Raw genomic sequence first — 26,177 nt, 5'->3', positions numbered from 1 at the left:
AACTCCAAAAAAAACAAGGCCTTCTTCTAATAACCCGGGCACTGCCGGGTCCTCAAGAAAGTGGTGAATAAACAAAGAAGTCCTGTCCTTTTTCAACTTTCTCTTCTCCAAGCTGAACATCCCCAATTCCCTCATCCACTCCACAAAGGCTTCCAGACCTTTGGCCACATGGAAAGGGGGAAATGCCAGGCTTGGCGAGAGGCAGAGAAGGTCGGAAGGAGGCGGGGAGGGGGATCTGGCTAGTCTTGGAGGCGACCCGGAGTTGCCGACTTTCCCTCTCTCTGCAGGGCTTCCGAAACTGACTCCGTCTCCTGCGGGCTTCGTGCCCTGCCGTTTGGGGATTGGTCGGTGGGGTTTGGAAACGCCGCCTCCTCCTCCCCACAGCCCTGCTTTATGCCCGCGGCAGGCAGAGGGAAAAGGGGAGCGAGTTTCGGCTCAGTCGGCTGCCCCGTTGCGGAGACTCAGGGCACAAGCGGGGCAAAGAGCCCTGAAAGTCCCCTTTCTTCTCTTAAAGTCGCTGCTCCTCGGAGGGAAAACCCACATGCAAACTTCCAAGACAAGCCAAGCAAGGCGGGGGATTGCCATTCCCACGAAAAAGGTAAAAAGTCCCAAACTTTTCATTTTCGAAAGCGGGTCAAAGTCCCACTGGAGGAAATCCGATTAGAATGGACGCACCGGGGTTGACTTGACAAGGTTGCATTGATTCTGTCTCTCTGGATTTTGTAAACCGGATTGAAGGAGGTCCTGGGAAAGATTGAGGCTTGAGGCTGTAACTACACCAGGCATGGGCTAACTTGGGCCCTCCAGATGTTTTGGACTTCAACTCCCATCATTCCTAACAGCCTCAGGCCCCTTCCTTTTCCCCCTCAGCCGCTTAAGCGGCTGAGGGGGAAAAGGAAAGGGCCTGAGGCTGTTAGGAATGATGGGAGTTGAAGTCCAAAACATCTGAAGAGCCGAAGTTATCCCATGCCTGGACTATACTGTCGAATGAAAGTTTGACACTATTTTAGCTGCCATAGTGGAAGAAGGCATGGAAATAAAAAGCAAGGCGAAGTGGTAAAAAGAAGTGGCATTTCTGGATTAGGAAGAGCGTGTGTGAGCGTTTCTTGAGAAAAAAAGAAAGGATTTATGAGAAAACTCCTAAATGGAGCTATAGAAAGTTTGAAGGCTGGAAGGGGTGAGTGAAGAGGTGGCAGAGAAGGAAGAAGAAGGCACAAGAAGTGAAGGCAGAGCATAAAGTTGGTTGGGATCTACTAGGATTTCAAGAGACAGGACAGCTTAGGGTTTCCCCCCTTAATTAATAGGAGAGAATTCCTTGTAGGAAAGGACATCTTCCAGAAGCATTCTCTCCTGACGTTTCGCCCACATCTATGGCAGGCATCCTCAGAGGTTGTGAGGTAGGAAAAAACATCTTGTTATATGGAAGGGAAAATATTCCGACATTCAAAATTCGGATGGAGGGAAAGACGCCCAATCTGCTGCATGCATTTTGTGTATGACTCACTTTTCCTGAGGCGGACCTTCCCAGGCGGACCTTCCCAGAGAAGAGAGATGGGGAGAGGAATCCAAAGAGGTCCCATTTAATGGCCGGAATCACTGGGTTGCTGTGAGTTTTCCGGGCTGTATGGCCATGTTCCAGAAGCGTTCTCTCCTGACATTTCGCCCACATCTATGGCAGGCATCCTCAGAGGTTGTGAGGTATGGAGAAAACTAAGCAAGGAAGGTTTATATATCTGTGGAAAGTCTAGGGTGAGAGAAGAACTCTTGTCAGTTGGAGGCCAGTGTGAATGTTGTAATTAATCACCTTAATTAGCATTGAATAGCTTCATCTCCTGGCTTCTTCCTGCCTGGCGGCATCCTTTGTTCAGAGTCGTTAGCTGTCCCTGATTGATTCATGTCTGGAACTCCTCTGTTTTCAGAATGTTGCTTCTTATTTACTTCTTCTGATTTTTTAAAGAGGTTGTGAGGTATATTGGAAACTAAGCAAGGGAGGTTTATATATCTGTGGAAGGTCCAGAGTGGGAGAAAGAACTCTTGTCTGTTGAATGTTGCAATTAATCACCTTGATTAGCATAGCAAAGCCTTGCAGCTTCAAGGCCTGGCTGCTTCCTGCCTGGGGGAATCCTTTGTTGGAATGTGTTAGCTGGCCCTGATTGTTTCATGTTGGGAATTCCCCTGTTTTCAGAGTGCTGTTTTTTTATTTACTGTCCTGATTTTAGAATTTTTCTAATACTGTAGCCAAATTTTGTTCATTTTCATAGTTTCCTCCAGGTCTTGAAGCTGCGAGGCCTTTTGGTGCTAATCAAGTTGATTAATTGTAGCATTCACACTTGCTTCAGGCAGACAAGAGTTCTTTCTCCCACCCTGGACCTTCCACAGATATATAAACCCTACTTGCCTCGTTTCCAACAGACCTCACAATCTCTGAGAATGCCTGCCATAGATGTGGACGAAATGTTGGGAGAGAATGCTTCTGGAACATGGCCATACAGCCCGGAAAACTTACAGCAACCCAGGTCCCATTTAGTCTGTTTTCACACCCTGAAGAAATGGACCATCCTGAGAACCTGGCACAGGGGGGTTATTGTCACACATGTGTGCATTCTAGTTCATGTTTAAATATTTGAAAGGATGTCACATTGAGGAGGGGACAAGCTGTACTAGAGACTGGGACACAATGGAGCAATGGATTTCAATGGCAGGAAAAGAGATTCCTCTTTAAAATTACCTTCCTGACAGTAAGAGTTGTTCAGCAGTGGAATATTCTGCTGCAGAGTGTGGTGGAGTTCTCCTGAGGTTTTTAATCAGAGGATGGATGCCCATCTGCCGGGGGTGCTTAGACAGTGTATTCCTGCATGGCAAAGGTGGGTTGGACTGGATAGCCTTTATGGTCTCTTCCAGCTCTACAGTTCTATGTCTAAGTCTCCAGATGGCAGAGCCTTCACTATTACCTTGCTAGTTAAAATGGGGAAGGACTCTCCACACTGACTCTTCCAGATTTCCACTCAGAACTGTGACTCAACTTGGCTAAATTCTGTTCACAGAAACCACACATCCCCGAGTTTTCTGATCTATGCTGTGTGGAAGCCAGGGTGCGTTATAGCCACATCTGCCCAAGGAGACTTTTTGATCCTTTCCTTCTGTTTCTTGTCACAACTCTTTTTTTCCAAGAGAGTAAAATGTTTTTCTGTTCAGCAGCCTTTATTGAATAGCTGGTCAAAATAAAAACATTCTGGGACCTTTTATAGAACTAGTTCTGGCCAGGATCATCATAAACCACAGAATTAGCATAGTGGCATGGGATACCACAAGCTAAGACTGGATCTACACCATCCTATATCCTATGATCTGATCCCAGATTATCTGGCAATGTGGACATATAATCCAGTGAAATCCTGGGATATAGGGCATCCTAGATCCAGCTTAATAGTCTCCTGAAATGTGTGACTTATGAACTTGTTGAGTGGGTGAGCAACCCCTGAAACGATAAACAGACACAGCCCATTTTCCCCCTCTACGTTGCCATATAAAATCCAGATTATCTGCTTTGAAGTGGATTACATGGCAGTGTAGACTCATGTAATCCAGTTCAAAGCAGACAATGTGGATTATCTAATTTGATAATCTGGATTATATGGCAGTGTAGAAGGGACCTAAATCTATGAGCTAGCACTAAATAAGCGGTGTTATACAATCCTGATTAAGCGACAGGAAAAAGTACAGTTTGTCCTCCACATTTGCAGGTTTGACTTTTGTGAGTTTGATTATTCACAGATTTGATTCACATGAGCTTTCTAAGAATCTCTAGATCTTCCAGGGCAACTTGACCATAGAGTCATCCTGCAGGATTTAGAGATTTCTAGAGAGCTTTCCTCTCAGCCCCCTTCAACACAGCTGTATATCATCCACATTGAACTGGATTATGCGGCAGTGTGGACTCATAACCCAGTTCAAAGCAGATATTTTCAACTATCTGCCTTGATATTCTGAGTTATATGGCTGTGTAGAACGGCCCTTGGATTAAAAAGAAAGCTTTTCAGAAAGTCGCTTTTTCACTTTTGTGGTGGCCTGGCACCCTTATTCTCCCCTGAAAGTGGAGTGTCTACTGGAAAGTTGCCGTGTTCTGTTTTTCAGTGCCACCTTTGTTTTGGACTAGGAGTGTTGCTGCACAAAAGCAGGATTGTGGAGCAATAAAGGGAGTATATTCAAGAGATATTGGAAAAGTAAAAGAAAGTGCCCTCATAACTTTATACCAGCTTGGTGGCCTTCCAGATGTGTTGGACTGCAACTCCCATTCCCCTGCAGATGGAGCCAGTGAGAACTGGAGTGCAAGTATATTTGGGAGGAATTAGGTTGGGGCGGTCTAGCCTAGGTAGGTAGCTGTTGTGACAAAAATGAGGTAAAACAATGGGTGCAATCCCATGCATATGTATGTAGGAGTAGGCACAATTGAATTCAGTGGGCCTGAGTAAACATGCTTAGGATTCCAGCACCATATGACAAATGAATAGAAAACGGGCAAGATGCAGGATCAGAATAAACACCATTGTTCGTATCGTGACCAGACAGTCACAACAGCTTAAACAAAGGAATCAGTGGACTTGGCCTATTAATTCAAGTGAGTAGGAAGGTTTTTTTGGAGCTGTTGTTTCTGGGCATTTTAGTAGAGTCTTGGCCTCAGCAGTAGTGGCCTAAGTTAGTTGGCAAAGGGACGGTGGAAAGAGGGAACAGAGCCAAAAATAGTAGATAAGGAGCCTCATAAAGGTTGTGGGCACTGCGTGGTTTTGGGAGAAGCCTAAGGCCTTTTCCACTATGAAGTAAGGGAATTGCTTGCTACTGGCAAGAAGTATTGCAAATATTAGAGACATTAACAATGTCAATCTTTAATTTTTGTTATTATTTTGTTTCCCCTAGTTATCCGACAATTCTCCCTGAGAGAACTCAAGGCAGTTAACAATCTCACACTTCGATCAATTTAAAACAAAGATAAAAGGTAAAGGTTTCCCCTGATGTTAAGTCCAGTCATGTCTGACTCTGGGGGTTGGTGCTCATCTCCATTTCTAAGCCGAAGAGCCAGCGTTGTCCGTAGACACCTCCAAGGTCATGTGGCTGGCATGACTGCATGGAGCGCCGTTACCTTCCCGCCGGAGCGGTACCTATTGATCTACTCACATTGGCATGTTTTCGAACTGCTAGGATGGCAGGAGCTGGAGCTAACAGCGGGTGCTCACTCGGCTCCCGGGATTTGAACCTGGGACCTTTCAGTCTGCAAGTCCAGCAGCTCAGTGCTTTAACAGACTTCGCCACCGGGGCTCCCTTTAAAACAAAATGAATACAAAAATTAAAAAAAAAACAGTTAAATAGTATTGTGTGTCTGGTTAAAAATACAGTTTGAACATAATAAATACAATTAAAATGCATTTAAAAACACACAATCCCCCCTCCCAAAAAATCTAACCCACAATCTCCCAGCAGTCTTAGGTGTGTTGTATTTGTTGGGAGATTTCAGGGTCCAATACAGTGGTTGAAATGGGTACATTTTCAACTACAATATCTGGAATCTGTTAGCCAAGGATGTTGGCTTGGATCGCCCTCCCCAAAAAATCCCGTGGGGATTCAGAACAGATTACAACATACACAGATAGGCAAACATTCAATGTTTTTAATACAGTGGAATAACAACGGCATACAAATACACAGAACAAAGGTAAAGGCTGGCCCTTTCATCTCTTGCTTTCTGGAGGCGGTGCTCAACTCTGGCCATGGGGAGGTACTCTTGTTCCATTTCCAAGCTGAAGAGCCTGTTGTCCATAGACACCTGCTGTCGTATTGCTAGCATGGCTGCAATTACCCTGCCACCAAAGTGGTACCTACTGATCTACTCACATTTTGCATGTTTTCGAACTGCTAGGTTGTCAGGAGTTATGGCTAACAGTGGGAGCTCACCCCGACCCGCGGTTTCAAACTGCCAAGGATTTCAACTCCCATCATTCCTAACAGCCTCAGGCCCCTTCCTTTTCCCCCTCAGCCGCTTAAGCGGCTGAGGGGGAAAAGGAAAGGGCCTGAGGCTGTTAGAAATGATGGGAGTTGAAGTCCAAAACACCTGCTGGGCCAAAGTTTACCCATAATAAAAATACAATAAAAAAGATCAAGAACAACCCTGCAGTAGCCACCCCAAAAAGAGAAGAAGCTTTGGCAGCTGAATAAAGTGAGAGGAGAAAGTGAGGAGGAAAAACAGTAATTATCGTCTTGCCTTGTTTATAAAAGTGCCTAAAATATACTGAGGATTGTATAAAAATAACCGTAACCAGCCATAGTTCAAAACAAATGAGACAAGCGAAAGAAGGCCTTGGAGAGAAAAAGAGAGAGACTGTTCCTGCTTTTACTTTCCCCTTGACCCTGCTGTTGTAGAAACACCATACCAATGTGTATATGCTAGAGCGCAAGGAATGACAACCTTTTTCTCACCTTTCCAGCAAACGCTGTCACATTGCCAAAAAAGCAAAGTTGTAAAGTGCAATATGTGCAAAATTAGGTACTTTCTCCCTTGAAGATAACATAAAGAGAAAGATAAATGGGCAGCTCTAAAGTGTCTGGATGCAAGAGAGAACAGTGCTTCATTCTGTAATTATTATTGTTGTTGTTGTTGTTGTTGTTGTTGTTATTTAACAGAATTTCAGTTGTCCCTGGTGGCGCAGGGGGTTAAACTGGTGAGGTGCTGAATTTGCTGACCAAAAGGTCAGAGGTTTGAATCCAGGGAGTGGTGTGAGCTCCTGCTGTTAGCCCCAGCTTCCGCCAACCTAGCAGTTGGAAAACATGAAGATGTGAGTAGATCAATAGGTACTGCTCCGGCGGAAAAGTAACGGCACTCCATGCAGTCATGCCGGCCACATGACCTTGGAGGTGTCTACGGACAACGCTGGCTCTTGGAGATGAGCACCAGCCCTCAGAGTAGGACACGACTGGACTTAATATCAGGAGAATACCTTTACCTTTCAACAGAATTTCAGCTTTATATCTTGCCAAACCAAATAAAACAATCCAGAGAAAATACAGCCCTGTGGATGTTGCTGGACTGTAACTCTCATTGTCCCTCCAGCAATAACTATGCTGACTCAGGCTGATAGGAGCTGCAGTCCAAAAAACATCTGGGATACAATATTTCCTCATTTCTGCTGTAAAAACTATCAATTCTACGCAATTATCTACATAACAGGATCTCGTTCTTGTTTGGGCACCTTAGGTAGCACTAGCTATCTGAACCAGCATATCTTTTCTTCTTTTTGAAACAAGAGTATGTGTCAATCCTATTTCCCAAGAGAACTCCTCAGCTGCGGATGGGAGGATCCAAATGTGCTCAACAATACATTCCCTTACTCTTTTTTTTCCCAGGCACTCCAAATGTGGGCAACTGACAGCCCAATATGCAGTCTTCAGCCCAATTAAAAAAAACTTTCTACAAGTGATCAGATCTCTTATGAAAATGATTTTTCCTTGTCTAGTAGCCTACTGATCAGAGAGGAGATTGAAAAGTGAGAGATGACAGAGGGAGGGAGAGGAGAAAAAGAATTCCCAGCCACCTTTGCTTCTGACTAAACACAACACCTCATCTCCATTTACTGATGGCATAAGACCTCTAACAGATTAGGGGTTTTTTACTACAGTTCCCATAATCCTCTAACCAGTAAAGTTCCCTTACTCTAAGGTCCTAGCATAGCAAAGATTCACACCTGTATTTACTGTAGATACTCATGTGGTGCAGCGGATTAAACCACTGAACTGCTGAACTTGTTGACCAAAAGATTGGTGGTTCAAATCCGGAGAGCGATTAGCTCCAGCTTCTGCCAACCTAGCAGTTCAAAAACATGCAAATGTGAGTAGATCAATAGGTACCGCTCTGGCGAGAAGGTAATGGTGTTCCATGCAGTCATGCTGGCCACATGACCTTGGAGGTGTCTATGGACAACGCCGGCTCTTCTACTTAGAAATGGAGATGAGTACCAACCCCCAGAGTCGGACACAACTGGACTTCATGTCAAGGAAAACCTTTACCTTTACCTTACAACTTGACTATAAATCAACCCGAATATAAGCAGAGGCACCTAATTTTACCACAAAAAAACTGGGAAAACTTATTGACTCACATATAAGATGAGGGTGGGAAATGCAGCAGCAATTGGTAAATTTCAAAAATAAAAATAGATATCAATAAAATTACATTAATTGAGGTATCAGTAGGTTAAATGTTTTTGAATATTTACATAAAACTGTAATTTAAGATAATTATAAGATTTCAATAAGATTAGACTGTCCAACTCTGATTACCTATATACTCAAGTATAAGCTGACCCGAATATAAGCCAGCCAGGACCCTCACTCGAATATAAGCCGAGGGGGGCTTTTCCAGCCCTTAAAAAAGGGCTGAAAAACTCAGCTTATATTCAAGTATATATGATGATTCCTCTGTTTCCTTGCAGATATCAAAAGGAAGAAAAACAGTTCAGAACTGTCTCACTTCTCATGTAAGACATGTGACATAGTTAATAGGCAAAAAGCACAAGTCACTCCCTGCTGCTATCTTTACAATTTTACAATACAGTAAATAAATGTGTATTTATTTTTCCACCCAAGAGTGTTCCCCAGTTATATCACAGAGCTCCTGCATTGTTGGGGTTGAATTAAGTGATCTTTGGGGTACTTTCCAGCTCAGATTCTCCCAAGCAAAGAATAGCAAAAGCATGGCTGGGGAAGATGAAAACCAGCAGGTCGTTCTGCTCCTTATAGTTTGTGGGGGCTTTTTATAAAGCTGTGTGCTCCCATTCCCAACCACAGTGATCAACCACTAATGTTTCTAGTTAAAGGCAAACAAATTCCTTTTAATACAGATGCCAGACCATATGTGGTGGTACATATGTTCACAGAAGGATTCTGGTTCCATGTTTAGTAGCAAGGCTGCAAAAGAACCTTGCCAGGAGTCCCAGAAAACAAAGCAGTTTGGCTTCCAATAAATACCAAGACAGTTGAAATCTCCCATTCCTACTACCGTGCTGAATGTGTGGTCATCTGTTCCGGGAAGGCATCATCAAAGTCTTCAGTCTGGCTTGGAGATCTCTAGTAGACACACATAATTACATCCGTAGTTTTTCTTAGTTTTTACCTAATACTCCCAACCTGACTTCCAGGATTAAATCGTGGATCTCTTCACAGGTGTAAACATCCTTGATATATAATGCCTCTCTTCCTTCTCCTTTCCTGTTTGTTTCTCAGAAATAGCATCAGGGCAGTCTCTGGGTGCAACAAAAATGTGTTCAAGAGTGTTTTTCAGACCCAGTTCACTGAAATGACATTTTGTACTGAAATCTGACAACACGTCATGTCTGTTGTTTTTTTGTAATTTTATAAGCTGAGCAAACTAAAAATATATTTCTAAACCTACACGTTTGTATACAGCAAGGAGGGCCAGAGTGCAGCTCTCCAGTTATATTTGGATACAGTTACCCTTGAGCCCAATGGTGAAGAATGCTGGGACTTGCAGTCCAACATCTTGACCAACTTCTTAGTGATGGGGGTTTGGGGGAGCTGTAGTCCAAAACTGCAGTCCAAGTTCTGTTTTGAAGCTAGGTGATCAGTAGTGTTACATCACATGCAAATCAGAATAGCAACAGAAAATCTTATTTTCATAGAATCATAGAGTTGGAAGAGACCTTGTGGGCCATCCAGTCCAACCCCCTGCCAAGAAGCAGGAAAATTACATTCAAATCACCCCCAACAGATGGCCATTCAGCTTTGTTTAAATGCCTCCAAAGAAGGAGCTGCCACCACACTCTGGGGCAGAGAGTTCCACTGCTGAACAGCTCTCACAGGAAGTTTTTCCTAATGTTCAGATAGAATCTCCTTTCCTGTAGTTTGAAGCCATTGTTCCGTGTCCTGCTCTCCGGGGCAGCAGAAAACAAGCTTTCTCCCTCCTCCCTATGACTTCCTCTCACATATTTATACATGGCTCTCATGTCTCCTCTCAGCCTTCTCTTCTGTAGGCTAAACATGCCCAGCTCTTTAAGCCGCTCCTCATAGAGCTTGTTCTCCAGACCCTTGATCACTTTAGTCGCCCTCCTCTGGACGCATTCTAGCTTGTCAACATCTCCCTTCAATTGCGGTGCCCAGAATTGGACACAGTATTCCAGGTGTGGTCTGACCAAGACAGAATAGAGGGATAGCATGATGTTCCCTAGATCTGGACACTATACTCCTATTGATGCGGTCCAAAATCCCATTGGCTTTTTTGCCACTGCATTGCATTGTTTGCGCATGTTTAACTGGTTGTCCTTGAGGACTTCGATATCTTTTTCATACGTACTGCTGTCGAGCCAAGCATCCTCCATTCTGTATCTTTGCATTTCATTTTTTCTGCCTAAATGGAGTAGCTTGCATTTGTCCCTGCTGAAGTTCATTTTGTTAGTTTTGGCCCATCCCTCTAATCTGTTAAGATAGTTTTAAATTCTGTTGCTGTCTTCTGGAGTATTAGCTATCCCTCCCAATTTGGTGTTGCCTGCAGACTTGATGATCATGCCTTCTAACCCTTCATCTAAGTCAGTGTGGTCCAACCTTTAGTTATCCAAGGGCCAATCAAACTTTAAGTATAGGAATGTGAGGGCCAGAGACATTCCAGAAAGAAAACAAATTACATATTGTATTCAAAAACTTAAAGCAGTAAGAAGGGTAAGCGATTTTTTTCCAAATGTTAAATTAAAATATTTTTCCAGTAAGAAGGGCAAGGGCCAACAAAAATGAATTAGTGGGCCGCATGCATTATTTAAAATGTTGAATAGTGAGAGTATCCAAGGTAAAGCAATGTGTGTGCATGCCTTCAAGTTGCCCATTGACTTATGCTGACTCCATTAATTTCAAAAGGTTTTTTTTAAAGGCAAGAAATACTTGGAGATAGTTTTGCCTATTCCTCACTCTGAACTGTAGTGTGGCCTACAGCACTTGGAATTTGTTGAGGTGTCTCCCATTCAAGTGCTTACTGTGGTTCACCTGACTTAATTTACAACATCGCACAGCCTCTGGAGCCTTTAGAGCAGTGGTTCTCAACCTGTGGGTCCCCAGGTGTTTTGACCTATAACTCCCAGAAATCCCAGCCAGTTTACCAGCTGTTGGGGTTTCTGGGAGTTGAAAGGCAAAACATCTGGGGACCCACAGGCTGAGAAGCACTGCTTTAGGCCTTCTGAAGATGAAACATTACCTAAGGCAATTTGTAGTTTTGCCTGAACATAACGCAAGGAGTTCATTGTGCTTTTCCTGCAGGTTGGCAACAAACATCTGTCTCACCTCTGAAGTCTCGGTAGCTTTCAGACTCTCACAGCTTGGATGCCTCACATTTTCTCTACTCTCTGTCTTTTCCAGCATGTCTTATGGCAGGGATCCAGGATCAAGGCATCTGACCTGAGTTTCCCATTCTGGCTCTTGTGACCTGCTGCCCCATCTGTTAGCCAGCTCCCACACTGGTAAGAGGTAAAACAAGAGACAGGAAAGAAAGAGAGAGAGAGAGAGAGAGAGAGAGGAACAGGCGGAAGAAGAGTCCGTGGGATTAACATTAATCCTCCAGCTTTGCTCACTTCCAGCCAGACAAGAACAGCTACCGGTTTAGCAACAGACTCCTTGGTCACTCCTTTAACCTCTACACAGGAGGGAGACTGGGATTCCCATCTACACTCATCCTTTCTGCTTCTCTGGGAGGCCAGACAGGGCAGGAAACAAATCGGCTTGGTGGCTTCATGAAAGCTGAAGAGAGAAACTACCAAGGAGCTAAGTCCCACCCTCTGCAGGAAACCCAGAGGTTGCTTGACAGGTCAGTCTTGATCCTTTTAGTAGCCCAGAAGATAAGGGGCTGAAAAGAAGGACCATCAATGGGGTGTTCCAGGAGCACCTCTACTCACTGACCTATATACACAGGGAGACAAAACCGGAGTGGAGGCTCCCTTTTCAGAAGGACACTTTGTGGAATTTCAAAGACAAGGGTTTCTACAAAGAAGCCAGGAGATGAGTCTTGGGAAGCTACCCGTGATAGGATGGGTGTCGGGTTCCCACAACAAGCGCCGCCTCAAAACAGAGCTGACGCCAGACATGATCAGCCCCCCTCTGGGGGACTTCCGCCACACCATGCATGTGGGCCGTGGCGGGGATGCCTTTGGGGACACTTCCTTCCTGAGGAACCATGGTGGTGAGGATGCCAAACCCAACAACTTCTTTGCCCGGACGCTGCGACATGTGCGGAGGAGCCCACTAAGGAACCGGAGTAGCCGAAATAAGGATGAGGACTCTCCAATGCCTCCGGCCATCTCACCCATCATCAAGAATGCTGTGTCGTTGCCACAGCTCAATGAGGGGGCCTACCAGAACGATGGGCTTGGGGTAAAGTTTGCCTTCAAGAGCACACCCAACAGCTTTTCTGACTATGGTAAGTGGCTCCTGAGCATGGCAATTTGGGCTAAATGGGTTACCTTGCTTCAGACTTTTTCCTGGGTTTTCTGAGGTAGAAACACTCACAGAGAGGCATCCACAATTGCTTCTTTGTTAAGTTAAATTTTTAAGGCCGACAAGGGCTGTGAATATTTAAAGGTAATGCTCTACGCATGACCTCTTCCACAACCCTCTGCTGCATTAATTCTGAGGATTAATGCTTCACTAATTCTTTTTTCTTGATATTCACTTATTTTACTTATTTTACTACAACCTGTCGCGCTACCAAATTGGTACTTTAAGAGTGGGAGGATTGGCTCTTGAGTGATTGCGGCGTCCTGTTAAACCAAGAGTGGGATGAAAGCAGAGCTGGATTTCTAGCCTTTAGAGCTCTGGGAGATTTGCAGTAGGTCAGCAAGGATTTCTGACTCCTGCGTCATTTGACAATAACAAAAGTCAGCCGCAACTAAATAACTCCCCTCTCAAGATCAATTATGTTGCTGAAATGGGAAAGGGGTGGGGTGGATTTTTGTGGGGAAGGATTGAAAGCTCAGAAAGGCTCAGAATTCTTTAATTGTCCTTTGCACCAGGCTCTGGTTGGTGGGTCATTGGATTCTAGTTTTAAAAATAAAAGCCGATCCCACAAGTCCAAAACTTGCCCACGCCCTTGCCATAACCAATGTCAAATGACATCCTTGCAGAGATATGCCAGGGGCATTGCAGGGAAATGAGTGTGGAAATGTTTAGGTTTACAAGTCTTCTAAGAGAAAGAAACAAAACATTGCAAAATAATTAAATAGAATGTGTTGTCAAAGTCTTTCATGGCTGGAATCACTGGGTTGCTGTGCATTTTTCGGGCTGTATGGCTATGTTCCAGTAGCATTCTCTCCTGATGTTTTGCCTGCATCTGTGACCAGCATCTTCAGAGGTCTCTACTGGATGACTTTGGGCAAATCACATTCTCTCAGCCTCAGAACAAGGCAGTGTTCTTCTAAATAAATATTGCAGATAAAACCCTGCTAGAGTCAAATATGCACAGCCACAGTGAAGGAACTCTCCAGGGCTCTTAGACCTGTGGGTCCCCAGATGTTTTGGCCTTCGACTCTCAGAAATCCTAATAGCTGGTAAACTGGCTAGGATTTCTGGGAGTTGTAGGCCAAAACACCTGGGGACCCACAGGTTGAGAATTACTGTCTTAGGCACACCCTGTGAGGTGGTGTGCTGCTACAAATCCCAGAATCCCCTATTCAGCCTGGGATGGCAATGCTAGCTGGAGGAATCTGGGAGTTATAGTCTAAGCAAAGTAGTTTTTCCAAGTGCTGCTCTGATGTTCTTTCTTTGCCTCTCAGCCAAGTGGTAGTGAGACGTCTAAGGACACTCTTTGGATCTCATCTGCTTCTTTGTGATTGCTCTTCTAATAGCCTTTCTCTGGTTTACAACCAAAGGATATTTCTGCCAAGGCATACAATTCCAAAATGCACTTGGCATTCTTCTGCCACTCTATAAAAAAGAGTTCAGAAATAGCGACATCCATTTTCTGGCCAGCCCAGTTCTTCACAGAGGGTTTGAAAGATGGGAAGCATGGTTTAGAAAGGCAGAGAGAGATAAAGGAGCAGGGTAAATATTCCATTGCAAAATGTGATTGCTGTAGGTGAGTACAACTGAATTGAAGAAAGTCTTGAAAAGAAAAGAGATATTTCAGGAATGACTAATAAATAGTCTTGTCTTCTGCGAATTAAGCCCTGGTTCAATGCATCATATAGGGCCTCGTGTATGACACTTACTGGTGTTGATATTCATTACATGGTATATATCCAGTGCCTGAGCTTGGCTGGTTGCTTATTACTTTTTCTTCTTATCTATTGCCTAATTGTTTACTTTAGAACAAAGCCCTGCCATTTATTGTTCTGCACTGGAGTTTCCCAAGCCGTATGACTGGTCAAAAGCGAGATAAGCTTTGCAATAGGTGGAAATGAGAACGAAACAAAGAAGAGCATCAAGATGAGCTTTGCAAAAGTTCTGAGCAAATGAGATAAGATTAACATTCAAAATCAGAGCCTGACAACGAAGGGTGGGGCAGATAATAAGCCTGTTAACTTTACATCAAGATGGCAGTTTGCCAGGTGACATTACACTGCCACTTTGAACGTTCATCACCACTGACTCTGACACCAAGGGCATCTGGGAGTTGTCATTCAGCAACATGCAGAGAACCACAATTTTGCTGTCCTTGGTTTACATGCTAATAATGTGTTCTGCCTTACCCAGCCCTCCTCACCTTGAACAGTGAATATGGGTGAAGAGAGAGGGAGGATCATAATGCCATTGTCTAGGGGAGAAGCCTACAGGTGTGCAAGGACTGAGCGCAGGAAAGGAGTAGGTTAGTTGGTTAACATACCAAGAGGGGCACAACGATTGTATGTCTCAAAGCCTTTTCAAATTGTGCTGGATGCAAAATACAGATTGGGAAGAAAAGTGGAGAGCAGGACTGCACATTCTTTTTCTGTGCTCTTTGTGAAGCAGCCACTTGTGTATTTGCCACACAATGTATTCTATTTGAATAAGGATTTCAGACATGATGCATTGTTTGTTACTACTTAATATAAGAGCAGGGAATTGGTAATCCTCCAGGTGTTGTTGAACTGTAACTTCCATCATCCCCTACCACTGTCTGTGGGTACAACTACACTGTAGAAATGATACAGTTTGACATGACTACCTGCCATGGCTCAGTGCTATGGAATCATAGGAGCTGGTGCCTCGCCAAATTACAACTCCCATATTTCCATAGCATTAAGCCGTGGCAGTAAAATTCATGTCAAACAGCATTAATTCCACAGTGTTGATGTACTCTGTGTTGGTTAAGGCTCCCTGGATTCAAACTGCTGATCTTTCAGTTTAATCCGCTGTGCCACCAAGGGCTCCAGAATATGTCTTGAAAATATTTACCAAAAATATTCCAAAAAGCAAACTTTGACTTTGCCATTTTGTATAAGGAACGCATTCACAGGTTTTGGTGTCCACAGGAAGTCCTGGAACAAAATCCCAACAGATTCTGAGGGCCCACTGTATATGTCCCCCTATTTTATAATCCACTCTGAGAAACTTACAGCCTGAGAAATAACATAAATAGGAGCCCGGGTGGCAAAGTGCGTTAAAGCACTGAGCTGGAGACCAAAAGGTCCCAGATTCAAACCCCGGGAGCGGCAGGAGCGGCCGCTGTTAGCTCCCGCTCCTGCCAACCTAGCAGTTCGAAAACATGCCAATGTGAGTAGATCAATAGGTACCGCTCCAGTGGGAAGGTAACGGGACTCCATGCAGTCATGCCAGCCACATGACCTTGGAGGTGTCTACGGACAACGCTGGCTCTTCGGCTTAGAAATAGAGATGAGCACCAACCCCCAGAGTCAGACATGACTGGACTTAACATCAGGGGAAACCTTTACCTTTCTATGACTTAAATAAATACATAAAGAACTGGATCCAGATGGATCCAGCATGCTTAGGGTTGTCCTTCTGACAGCAGACAAAGTAGGCCTTCTGCATCTTACTGCCTGTTATAGTCAGAAGTTTTAAAATGGATGTGTTTGACTTTTTCACATTTCATTGCAATTTTATTAGTGTGTTTTAAAAAATAGTTTTAACTACAGTTTTGACAATATAATTTCACTTTTATCTCAGAATGAGTAATTGGTAATGCTTGTTTCTTTGACTCTTTTTTGTTTATTTTATTTCTGTGGCACCCCTTCTTTTTCAATAAGGGTGGCCTACAAAACATGTTGGGATCTTTTCTTAGACCCCTTCTACACTGCCATATAAAATCCAGTGTAGCAGTGTAGTTCAAAGCATATAATATGGATTATCTGCTTTGATAATCTGGATCAGACAGCAATGTAGAAGAGGTTCTAGAAGAAAGGCAGGATAATAATAATAATAATAATAATAATAATAATAATAATAATAATAATATACCCTGCCACCATCTCCCCAAAGGGGCGACTCACAAAAGCACTACGAAGTGCTGCATATAAACAAATAGTACATAAGCATATAAACAGCAATGTAAGTTTAAAAACAACAAACACATAAAATCCCATCTGATAAAATTGTAAAATTCCTAAAACGCAGTAGAACCTGCAAATAAAGCTAGCTGTCTACAGTAACAGATCAAAGGGCAAAGTGAAGCAATCAGTGGATCTTCAAATCTGGCCATAGATTACAAAGAAGTAAACAAGCAGAATAAATAATTCTGGCCCCAGCTCAACATGTACAACCAGGAACAGCCCAAATTTTATGGCCATTTCTTTCTGGATGGATTACATGTTGTAAAGTATGGTAGGAAATGAGTTATGAGAATGAACAGGAAGTCTAAGTGTATAATCCTAGACATACTGACAACAACTAGACATCTTGCTGAGTAATCTAGGAGTGATCTTTCTAGAAGCCAGTCTTTCTAGAAGATGACTAAACTGAGACTGTCATGCTTTGGACACTTCATGAGAAGACTAGAAAAGACAATAATGCCCGGTAAGGGAAACAGCAGTAAGAAAACGGAAAGACCACATTGTAGATGGATAGTCTAAGTCAAGGAAGCCACTGGGACATGGCTGTTGAAGATAGTCATTTGGAGGTCTCTCATCCATGGAGTCACCACCAGTTGAAGGCGACTTGACAGCAGTTAACAACAATGTTCCAGAAGTATTAGAAATATCTGTTTGTGCAGAGCTGGGATATGTGCCTTGCATATCAAATGCCAAAAAGACAGCTGTTGGGAAAGAAGATTGTTTTTATTGCTGAAGGAATGTCCAATATGTTTGCCAGAGTGGAAAAGAGGGAAGAGTGTTGTAGGACATGGAAAAAAGGGTGATAGTAATGCAGGCCCTAAAGCAGAAAAAGGATGGGGGTATGAGAGACTGGGCTACTATGATATGAAGTGCTAAACCTAACAACTTAAAAGATCTTCTTTGATCCTTCTCAAGTGGGAAGCTCAGAGTTTCCCCTATACTTCTCATAATCAACGCAACAGAGAATCTGAGCTTGGGTCAGCTCAAAACAATGTGTAACTTGAGGTGGAGATGGCAAGACCACCACTCTTCAATTCCATATATTAGTGGTACAGTTTACTTGTACCTCCACTGGAGGACAATTCACACACTGGAGGACAACTGGTTAGTATAGGGAGTGCAGAACAAGCCCAAGAGGGCGCTTAGGGCTGCATCTTCACTGTAGAATTAATGCAGTTTGACTCCACTTTTCCTGCCATGACTGGATGCTGTGGAATCATGGGAGTTGTAATGTTACAAAGTCTTTAGCCTCCTGTGCCAAAGAGTACTGATGCCTCACAGAACTACAAATCCTAGGATCCCATAGCATTGAGCCATGGCAATTAAAGTGATGTAAAACCTCATTAATTCTATAGTATAGATGTATTTTAAGGGGTTGCCACTGTTGCCCCTCCTGAGCATCTGCTGTGAGAGGCAATTGCCTCATTCTGCCCAGTTGGTGGGGTCAGCCAATTCTGATTCAAACTCCAGAGAGCGTTCTGGCTTTCATTGCACAGAGGCTGTTTTCTTTACTGCCGACAGAGCCTGCATCTGCAATGTAAAATGTCCACACTGCAGCATTTGCAACGAGGAGGTGGTGGACTCAGAGGGAGGTGAATAGGGACCTCTGTTCTGAGTTCCTGTTGCTGCAAAAGTGATCCTTTCCAGCTGGGAAGCCTGTTTAGCATTGCCAGCCTCTTCTGTGGTTTTCTGCAAGAGAGATGTGGGGCAATGCTGCCCTCTGTTGAACATTGTGAGCCATGCACTAGATGCCATTCCAGCCCCTCCCTTGGGCCTTTTACAATTCCTTATCATTTTTGCTTGTCCCTCCCCCTTGCCACCTCCAGATGGATTCCAGCATCATGAGCTAAGCCTAGAAAAAAAGATAAGGCTGACCATTCTTTTAAATATAAACCTCATTCTCCAGGCTATCAATTTTGTCCAGTCAGTATCGCAGGGTAATCAAGCTTGCAGTCCCATCACTCACTATATATTTGCAGTGTAACCAACCCTATTATTTCATTGCTTAAGACCAGATGTCTCTGGTGCATAATTCATTTCATTTTTAGTATAATGGGCTTTGCAAATAACTGGAGGACAGCTAAAGAAGCCTTCTCTAATATTTTACCTGTGGGTGGCTTGGACTACACCTCCCATCATCCCTGAATAGGATGAAAATATCTGGCAGACAGCATGTTAGTTAGGATGGTGTCCCCCAGATACACTATTGGGAGGGGTTGCATTCCAACTCCCATTATTCACATGCTGGCAAGAATGATGGGAGTTGTAATCCAATACATCCAGAGGGCTTCAGTTTGAGGAACGTAGCAATACAGTGATTAATATTTGCATGAAGGTATCCTTAAACCAATAATTCTCAAAGTACAAACCAATGATTTCAAAAAATAATGAAATAATCATTTTGGTTCATCCATCATTTGCTGCCTAATGAAGCAAGCACACAACATCAACCACCTTCTTTTTATCAATATATGGGTAGTGACATCTTGCTATTAGATAGGATAAAGAGGACACACAGGAATTCCCTGATTTAGCATATGCTTTTCCTGATAGATGTAGAAGAATCCAAGAAGCATTTTCATTGCTGAAAAATCATAGTGGCCCATCCCGCAAAGCAGGGTATGAGATGTCAGGGAAGGGGGTACTAGCAATCATGATGTTAGACAGATCCAAGGAAGTTCATGGCAACTGAATTAGGAAATATGTATTACTGTATTGCTTCAATTCTAAGACACACTTTCCCCCTATATAAATGTCTCTAAAAATTGAGTGCATCTTAGAATTACAGGTGTATCTTATGGTGATGGCGCTACTGACATTAGGGTGCATCTTATAATTGAAGAAATATGCTATGTGTATGCCCCCACTCTTGATTATTGAGATGTTTTAAGTGCCAAGATTCAATTTGTATTTCCAGGATTCATACTATCAAATGTCTAAGGAACATATGTTGTTGGACTAGAACTCCCAATATCAATCAATATGGACTATGCTGCCTAGGGCTGCGAAGAGATCTTAAGGACCATACTTTCCCTGCTCCTAATTTAGCCTTATTTGCTGCAGAGAACAAGCTAGCCCACTGATCCTTTTCAGATCCATTTCCAACACAGGCTGACTGTTCCACGCCATTTCCTTTTTTCTATTTGGAGGAAGAAAATATGAATAAGATGAGTCATCTTTGCCCATTACAGATGCTTTCTTGGGTCTGCCAAGCTCCTATTGGAACACACTAGCCAAACTGTCAGGTTCTAAGATGAGTCACTTCTATGCATCTACACAGATAGTTCCACATTAGTGAGATCTTAGGAAATAATTAGTCCAGTGATTGGTATTTTTCTGAGTCTAGAACAGAGTTTGCTTCTAGCATTCATTTGGAAAGAAAAGCACACCTGAGTTATCAGCTGTTAAACTGGGTCTTAAGTGTTAGTTACCAAAAGATGAGAAGGACATGCCAATAATGTGGTACAGTATACCATGATCACATTGACATTGTGCATATTTTCCCAATTATATTTGATGCTCATACTGTTGGAGGAAGGGTGGATACTGGGTTAGCTCAGGGATGAAAAATTTGCTCTCGGCACTGAGAGTTGCTTATTGGAAATCGCTCATAAGCCACTGAGCTGTGGCTGATTTGCATACTTTAGTTGAATGGCATTAACATAATATGCATGAGCATAGCAAATATAAATCAACATTAGCTTGACATAACACAATCCATCTACAATAACTTCATCGTGAAACTGTTATCCTCTGATGCAGAGAAATCTTGACTAAGCACCTAGAAAACTTTAAGATCTTATAGGGAACTTGTACAACCTGTCAAATATAATCAATTTGTCCTTCATTGTTTGCTTGTTTACCATTTTGTTATCCTGTCTATCAATATCTCTCCATCCAGGAGGTTGGAAGGTTCAGAATAATTATCTACATGCAGGCCATGGAAGGAACTCTCCTAACGCCCTCTCTTTGAGGAAGCAGATAGTGAATTAATACTGTATAAGCAGAAAGCAGTTATCAATAAGTCTCTCCCCAGCACATAATGCTAGAATAACATTGAGAGATTCAGGACAGAGCTGCACTATAGAATTTGCAATTACAAAATATAGCAATGGCTGCCAACTTGGATAGCCTTGAAAGTGTATTAGGCTAATTCATGAAGTACAAGGATATTGGTACTATATCTACTAGCCATGATTTTATTATTTTATTTCATACATTTGTATCCCATTCTTCTCACCCCGGAGTGGGGGAGGGGAGGCTCGGGAGGCTTCACAACCAGCAGTCATTAGATGCCAAAAACAAACACTTATAAAAACAATACAGTTAAAAACAGATAATTAAAACATCAATTATAAAAACATCATTTAAAAATTACACAAGTCTAAATCATAATCCGGGGCCCATTCATGATGGCTATAGATATTTTCTCCAGCACCAGACATGGCATTCTGTACATAGCAGTTACTCAGAAACTTGAGTTTCACTCATGTCCTGCTCATAGGTCTCTATAGGTGATTGGTTAGCTTCTGTGTGAAATAATACTGGAGTAGAAGGACCTTTAATCAGACCCAACATCGCTATTCTGATCCCTTAATTCGAGCGGCATGTAAATACTGTATCCCATTTTCACTTTGAATTCACTATGGAAAGCATGTGAAACCAAATAGATGATCTTTCGTGTTGAGGTGAAAAATTAGGATGTAGAAAGAGAAAGAACTACAGTATACAGTACTTCCCAATGCAAATGCTGGTATTTTTTAATGCCAGAATCAGAATAATCCTACTTATCCTCAGCTGAGCTCAGCTTAGCATGGCTATGTGAAGACAAAGTTCAACAAAAATAGTAAAACCATATTTTTCTACTGGCTTTTTAGACACCCAGATCTGTACAAGCATTGTTTCTCAATCTACCTTCACTGATTCCCCAGTACAGGTACAGTAGAGTCTCACTTATCCAACATAAACTACAGCAGAATGTTGGATAAGTGAAAATGTTGGATAAGCGAATATGTTGGATAATAAGGAGGCATTAAGGAAAAGCCTATTAAACATCAAATTAGGTTTTGATTTTACAAATGAAGCACCAAAACATCATGTTAGACAACAAATTTGGCAGAAAAAGTAGTTCAATACGCAGTAATGCTATGTAGTAATTACTGTATTTATTAATTTAGCACGGAAATATCACGATATATTGAAAACATTGACTACAAAAATGCGTTGGATAATCCAGAATGTTGGATAAGTGAGTGTTCGATAAGTGAGACTCTACTGTACTATCGACCCATTCGCATGGGCTGTATCATCAGAGACATAGGAAGATGTTCATGCTTTTCCTGGTACATCCCTACAAATGTTGATGGACCAGAGCTTCCTCCCATTAGCTCTGCTACCTAGGGCTAATGGAAGATGCAGTACAGAAGGACCACATTTTTCCCACCCCCTCTCTTGTGTTCTTATATTCACCTCAATGGGTTGGTTCTCCTACAATGACACTATTTCCTCACTCTTGATATTTTGGCCTTTTCAGGATTGGAATCTGGATTCTGCACCATCCCGCGTGTCCCTCGCTCAGAGAAGAGTCAGGAGAGCTCCCACCTTGCCGAATCGACACTGACACGTTCAGACTCCCTGCTGTCTTTCCGCCTCGACCTTGGACCCTCCCTCATGAGTGAACTTCTCCATGTCATCAGTTCCACAGGTGTCAGCAGCCAAGCCAACAGAGAGGACGAGGAAAAACGGGGGAGTCAAACGTCAGTCAGCAGTGATGCTATCTCGCCTCTTCCCCTGAAAAGCACCTGGGCAGAGGACTCTGTGTCTTGGAGATCGGGGTCGCTGCGAGCTAACTGTGAAGAAAGCAGAGCTGGATCAAGTTTGTGGGGCCAGTCTGGAGCCAGTTCGCCATTGGGCCATTCATTGTGTACCAATGGAGATTCTCAATCTGTAGAGCTTTCTCAGGAAGGGTCTCCCTGTTCTAGGGGGAAGAGCTCTGAACTGGGAGCAATGCCAAAAGAGACCCCTTGGCAAGGACGCCAGAATGACTGCAACATGGAAGCTAGAGAGTTCAGCAAAGCAGCACAAGTTTTAGCTTGCCATTATGGAGCAGGAAGCACCTATCAGGTTGGCAGACAAAAGCAAGAAGAGCCAAGGAGCCAAGCGTCATGGGAGAGCCCAGATACCAACACATGGCGCTTCAAGGGAGGGGTACCAGAGTGGCAGGAGCACAAGGCTGGATGGCACCAGAGGGAAGAGGAGGAGGAGGAAGAAGAGGAGGAGGAGGAATTTTATAGACATGGGGCAACTGTTGCTAGAGAAGGGTTTAGTGATTCTTTTGGATATGTTGATGAGGAAGAAGAAGATGAAGTTAAGGTCTGAAAAACTATATGCCCTTATGTAACTGCCCAGCACACTCCCAGGAGATGTCAATGTTAAAGGGAACAATGCAGCTTGCAAACTGAAATTCTGATGAGTGTGTAAACTCAGAGGGTTCACCTTCTTTGAAAATGGTCAAAATGGCAGTAGGTGGGTGAATGAAGAAGTTATTTTCTCCCCTTTTCTCCCACCTTTCCCTGTTTTAAAGGTTTAAACCACCAGCTGGAAAAAAGAAACCCAAACAAAAGAGGCATTAAGGCCCTGGAGGCCCTTTTCAATATAGCCAGTCCTTAATGAGTTTACTTCCCATTTTACCCGCACTGGTTAACTGATATTGCCATTGCAGGTAGTGCCAGGGTGGGCTGCATATTCTCTAAAAAGCCAGAAAAACTGTCAACATTCCCGTCAAATAATTCTAGGGTGGATTTTTTAAAACATTTTTAAGGACACAATTGAAGTCCTGGGAGAACAGGAAAAACCATAAACTATGTAGGAGGATGTGTGTTTCAGTCCGAAAGTGAATTCAGCCAACTGCCAGTACATAATTTTGCCTTCAGACCAGAAGGGCTATTATTTCAGTCAGATGTCCTTTCACCAAACAATCAACATGTCATCTCTCCTCTGCTCAGGGTTAAGTCTGACACTGTGAAGGGACAATGTCTGTGTAGGTGTAGTCCCTGACTCGTGGCCACATGTAACCCTTGGAAAGAAAAACATTGCCCATCCTCTGTACTAAATAGCATTGGCCACTCAAACAAATATGATGATGTGCTATAGGTTATATTTCAAAGGAAGAAACTGGCAAAACTACCTCTGAGTATTCCTTGCCTAAGAAAAACATGAAATTCATAGGCTTGCCATAAGTCATAAAAGCATAGACTTAGATACAGAGTCCTGACAGGAGGGCAGGTCCCCTCAGATTTTCTTTCTAGTGGAGAGAGGGAAAAACTTAATTTGAAAATACTTCCTTATGAAATGTGTTCCCACTGCAACAGTGTACAATCAGTCTGAAAAGTGAGGTGGGCCAGGTCATCCCATCTCTTTGAGATGGTCAAATTAGTGTTGTCAGGTTTCACATGGGGGTGCTTTCAAAGAACCACTGTGGGAAACGAGCAATGGATCAGGTCTGAATCACCGCATTACACACATTTTGAAGAGGCTTTCAGACAAAGGTGTCGCGAGGGCAGTCCTGTTCTCCTAGCACAGCAAAAACATGAGAATCAGGCTTCTCACCCAGCTTCCTTCCCACCACCCCCTGCTTCTGCATATTTTAGGAGATACTCATACATAGCCTTCTTCTAACCTCCTGTCTGCATTTTTCTGTGGTCAAATCATTCTGTTCTCAAGGAACTATTTATACAAGAAACAAAGGGATGAAGTAGAAGCCAGACAGCCAATTCAGAGGACATACCAGGCATAAGGAAGAAGTCATGCCATGGTTCCTAATATGGCTGCTAGTAAGAATCAGAATACATCACAAACCAAGTTTAGAAGAGCCATAACTCCACATTTTGTCCATCATCCATGACACAGTTACTGAAAAATGGTTCCCTAAGTCTATTTACTTAGTGCACTGTATCCAGATGAGCTGACCAAAGCAACCCCAGTGTTTTCTGGGGGCTGCAGGGAAGGTAAAATAGGATTCTCCTATACTCTATAATAATAATCCTGATCAATTGGGAGGGCATTAGTTCTCATGGCTGGGAATTATACTAAATGTGGATTCTGAGAGTTTTTGTCTTTTAAAAATGGAATTTCCCCCAGATCTGTATACATATCTCTAGGAGCATTTCTCTCCAATTATAACTTTCCAATTATTGCCAGCTGTGTTCACAAAATGTAATGAATAAAGAACACATTCGCCCGCCACCAACACACAGAGACACACACATTTATATTGAAAGGCTCAGAAAGTGGGGAAGCCCCTGCCTAGCTTCCCTCTTCTTCCTGGTGCCTCTGCTCATGTGGTCCATCGGATCACAGTGCTTCAAGTGTCCCCACATTGGATGCCTCTTGGCATTGCGGTCTCTCTGGAAAGAGCCAGTTCTCCCGAAGCTCCTACAGAGAGGTTTTTGTGACAAAGCAGAGATTGTTGGGAGGTGAGGTCACAGAGTTGCTCCTCACACAGCACTCTGATTGTTCACAAGCTGGCAGTGGCCAGAGCACGTTAGTTGCTACCAGTGAGATCTATGTGACAGGAGTAGGAAGAGGAAACTACAAAATAACAGGAGGAATATAATAAAGAAGCATTATGGGGGAAAGCCTAGCCATCTGCTGTCCCCTGTGTTGTGGGTTATTATGACTCACTGACCTCAATTGACTTCCTGAACTGCACTTACCTTTAAATGACACATCTCAGAAGGCAGCATCACGGTCACTTGAATGCTAGGTTAAGGGTACTAATTGAACATGGCATTACTTGCCATATTTGCATTGAACATTTTCTATAGGAAGCTTTTCCCAATCCAAGTTAGATCACCGGGCCATCTAAACTTGGGTAAGAAAATGAGACATTTCAAATTTAGTTTTTACTTGCAATTCAATAATCCTTCACCCCTGGCTGTGATGGAGTTACAAACACAAAACATCTAGGGCAGTGGTTTTCAACCTGTGGGTCCCCAGATGTTTTGGCCTTCAACTCTCAGAAATCCTAACAACTGGTAAACTGGCTGGAATTTCTGGGAGTTGTAGGCCAAAACACCTGGGGGCCCACAGGTTGAGAACCACTGATCTAGGGCATTGCAGTTGCCCTTCCCAATCTATCCCTGCACTCGTCTAGTAGAGATCTGGCCTTCCAGATGTTGGACTGCAATTCCTATTTTCCTTTACCATCATTGATTGGTGGTGCCCCAACAAGATGCAGAGAGCCATATCTCCCACCTGATGGAAACAGAGGCAATGGCTCTCCAGGGTTTCAAATGGAAGTATCTTAAAAATACTGGGTTCTCTTGCATACAAAGTAAGAACTCTACCATTGAACTGTGGCTCTTGGTACCAATGGGACTTTTTTCCTCATCAAAATATCTATTTTGGACAAATTATTTTTCAAGAAGATCAGCACAAGGGAAGCAGAATACATTTCCCTCTTTCATGCTCCTATAATTGGATATTTGCATTTTAACAAGTGGACCAAATGCAAAGGCACACACACAGGCATGTCTAGTTCATTACCCAAAAATTACAAATCAAAACAAAGGTTCTCTCCCTTTCTGTGTAACCTTTCCACTTGTTACTGTTCACATTACTGCAATTTTATAAATATATCTCTATATACACTGA

General features: G+C 43.1%; 1 protein-coding gene across 1 annotated transcript; it reads left to right on the top strand.

The window, feature by feature from the left end:
• The first annotated feature begins 252 nt into the window (after positions 1 to 252).
• cdc42ep1 (CDC42 effector protein 1) lies at positions 253 to 26,177 on the top strand. The gene is made up of 3 exons (XM_008110686.3): positions 253 to 598; positions 11,404 to 12,457; positions 22,057 to 26,177. The coding sequence occupies exons 2-3, from the start codon at positions 12,040 to 12,042 to the stop codon at positions 22,899 to 22,901; spliced, it is 1,263 nt and encodes a 420-aa protein (XP_008108893.1). The 5' UTR covers positions 253 to 598; positions 11,404 to 12,039; the 3' UTR covers positions 22,902 to 26,177.

This window comes from Anolis carolinensis, chromosome 5 (assembly GCF_035594765.1).
Source record: "Anolis carolinensis isolate JA03-04 chromosome 5, rAnoCar3.1.pri, whole genome shotgun sequence".
Lineage (NCBI taxonomy): Eukaryota > Metazoa > Chordata > Lepidosauria > Squamata > Dactyloidae > Anolis > Anolis carolinensis.
This window is presented reverse-complemented; position numbering and strand designations above follow the sequence as displayed.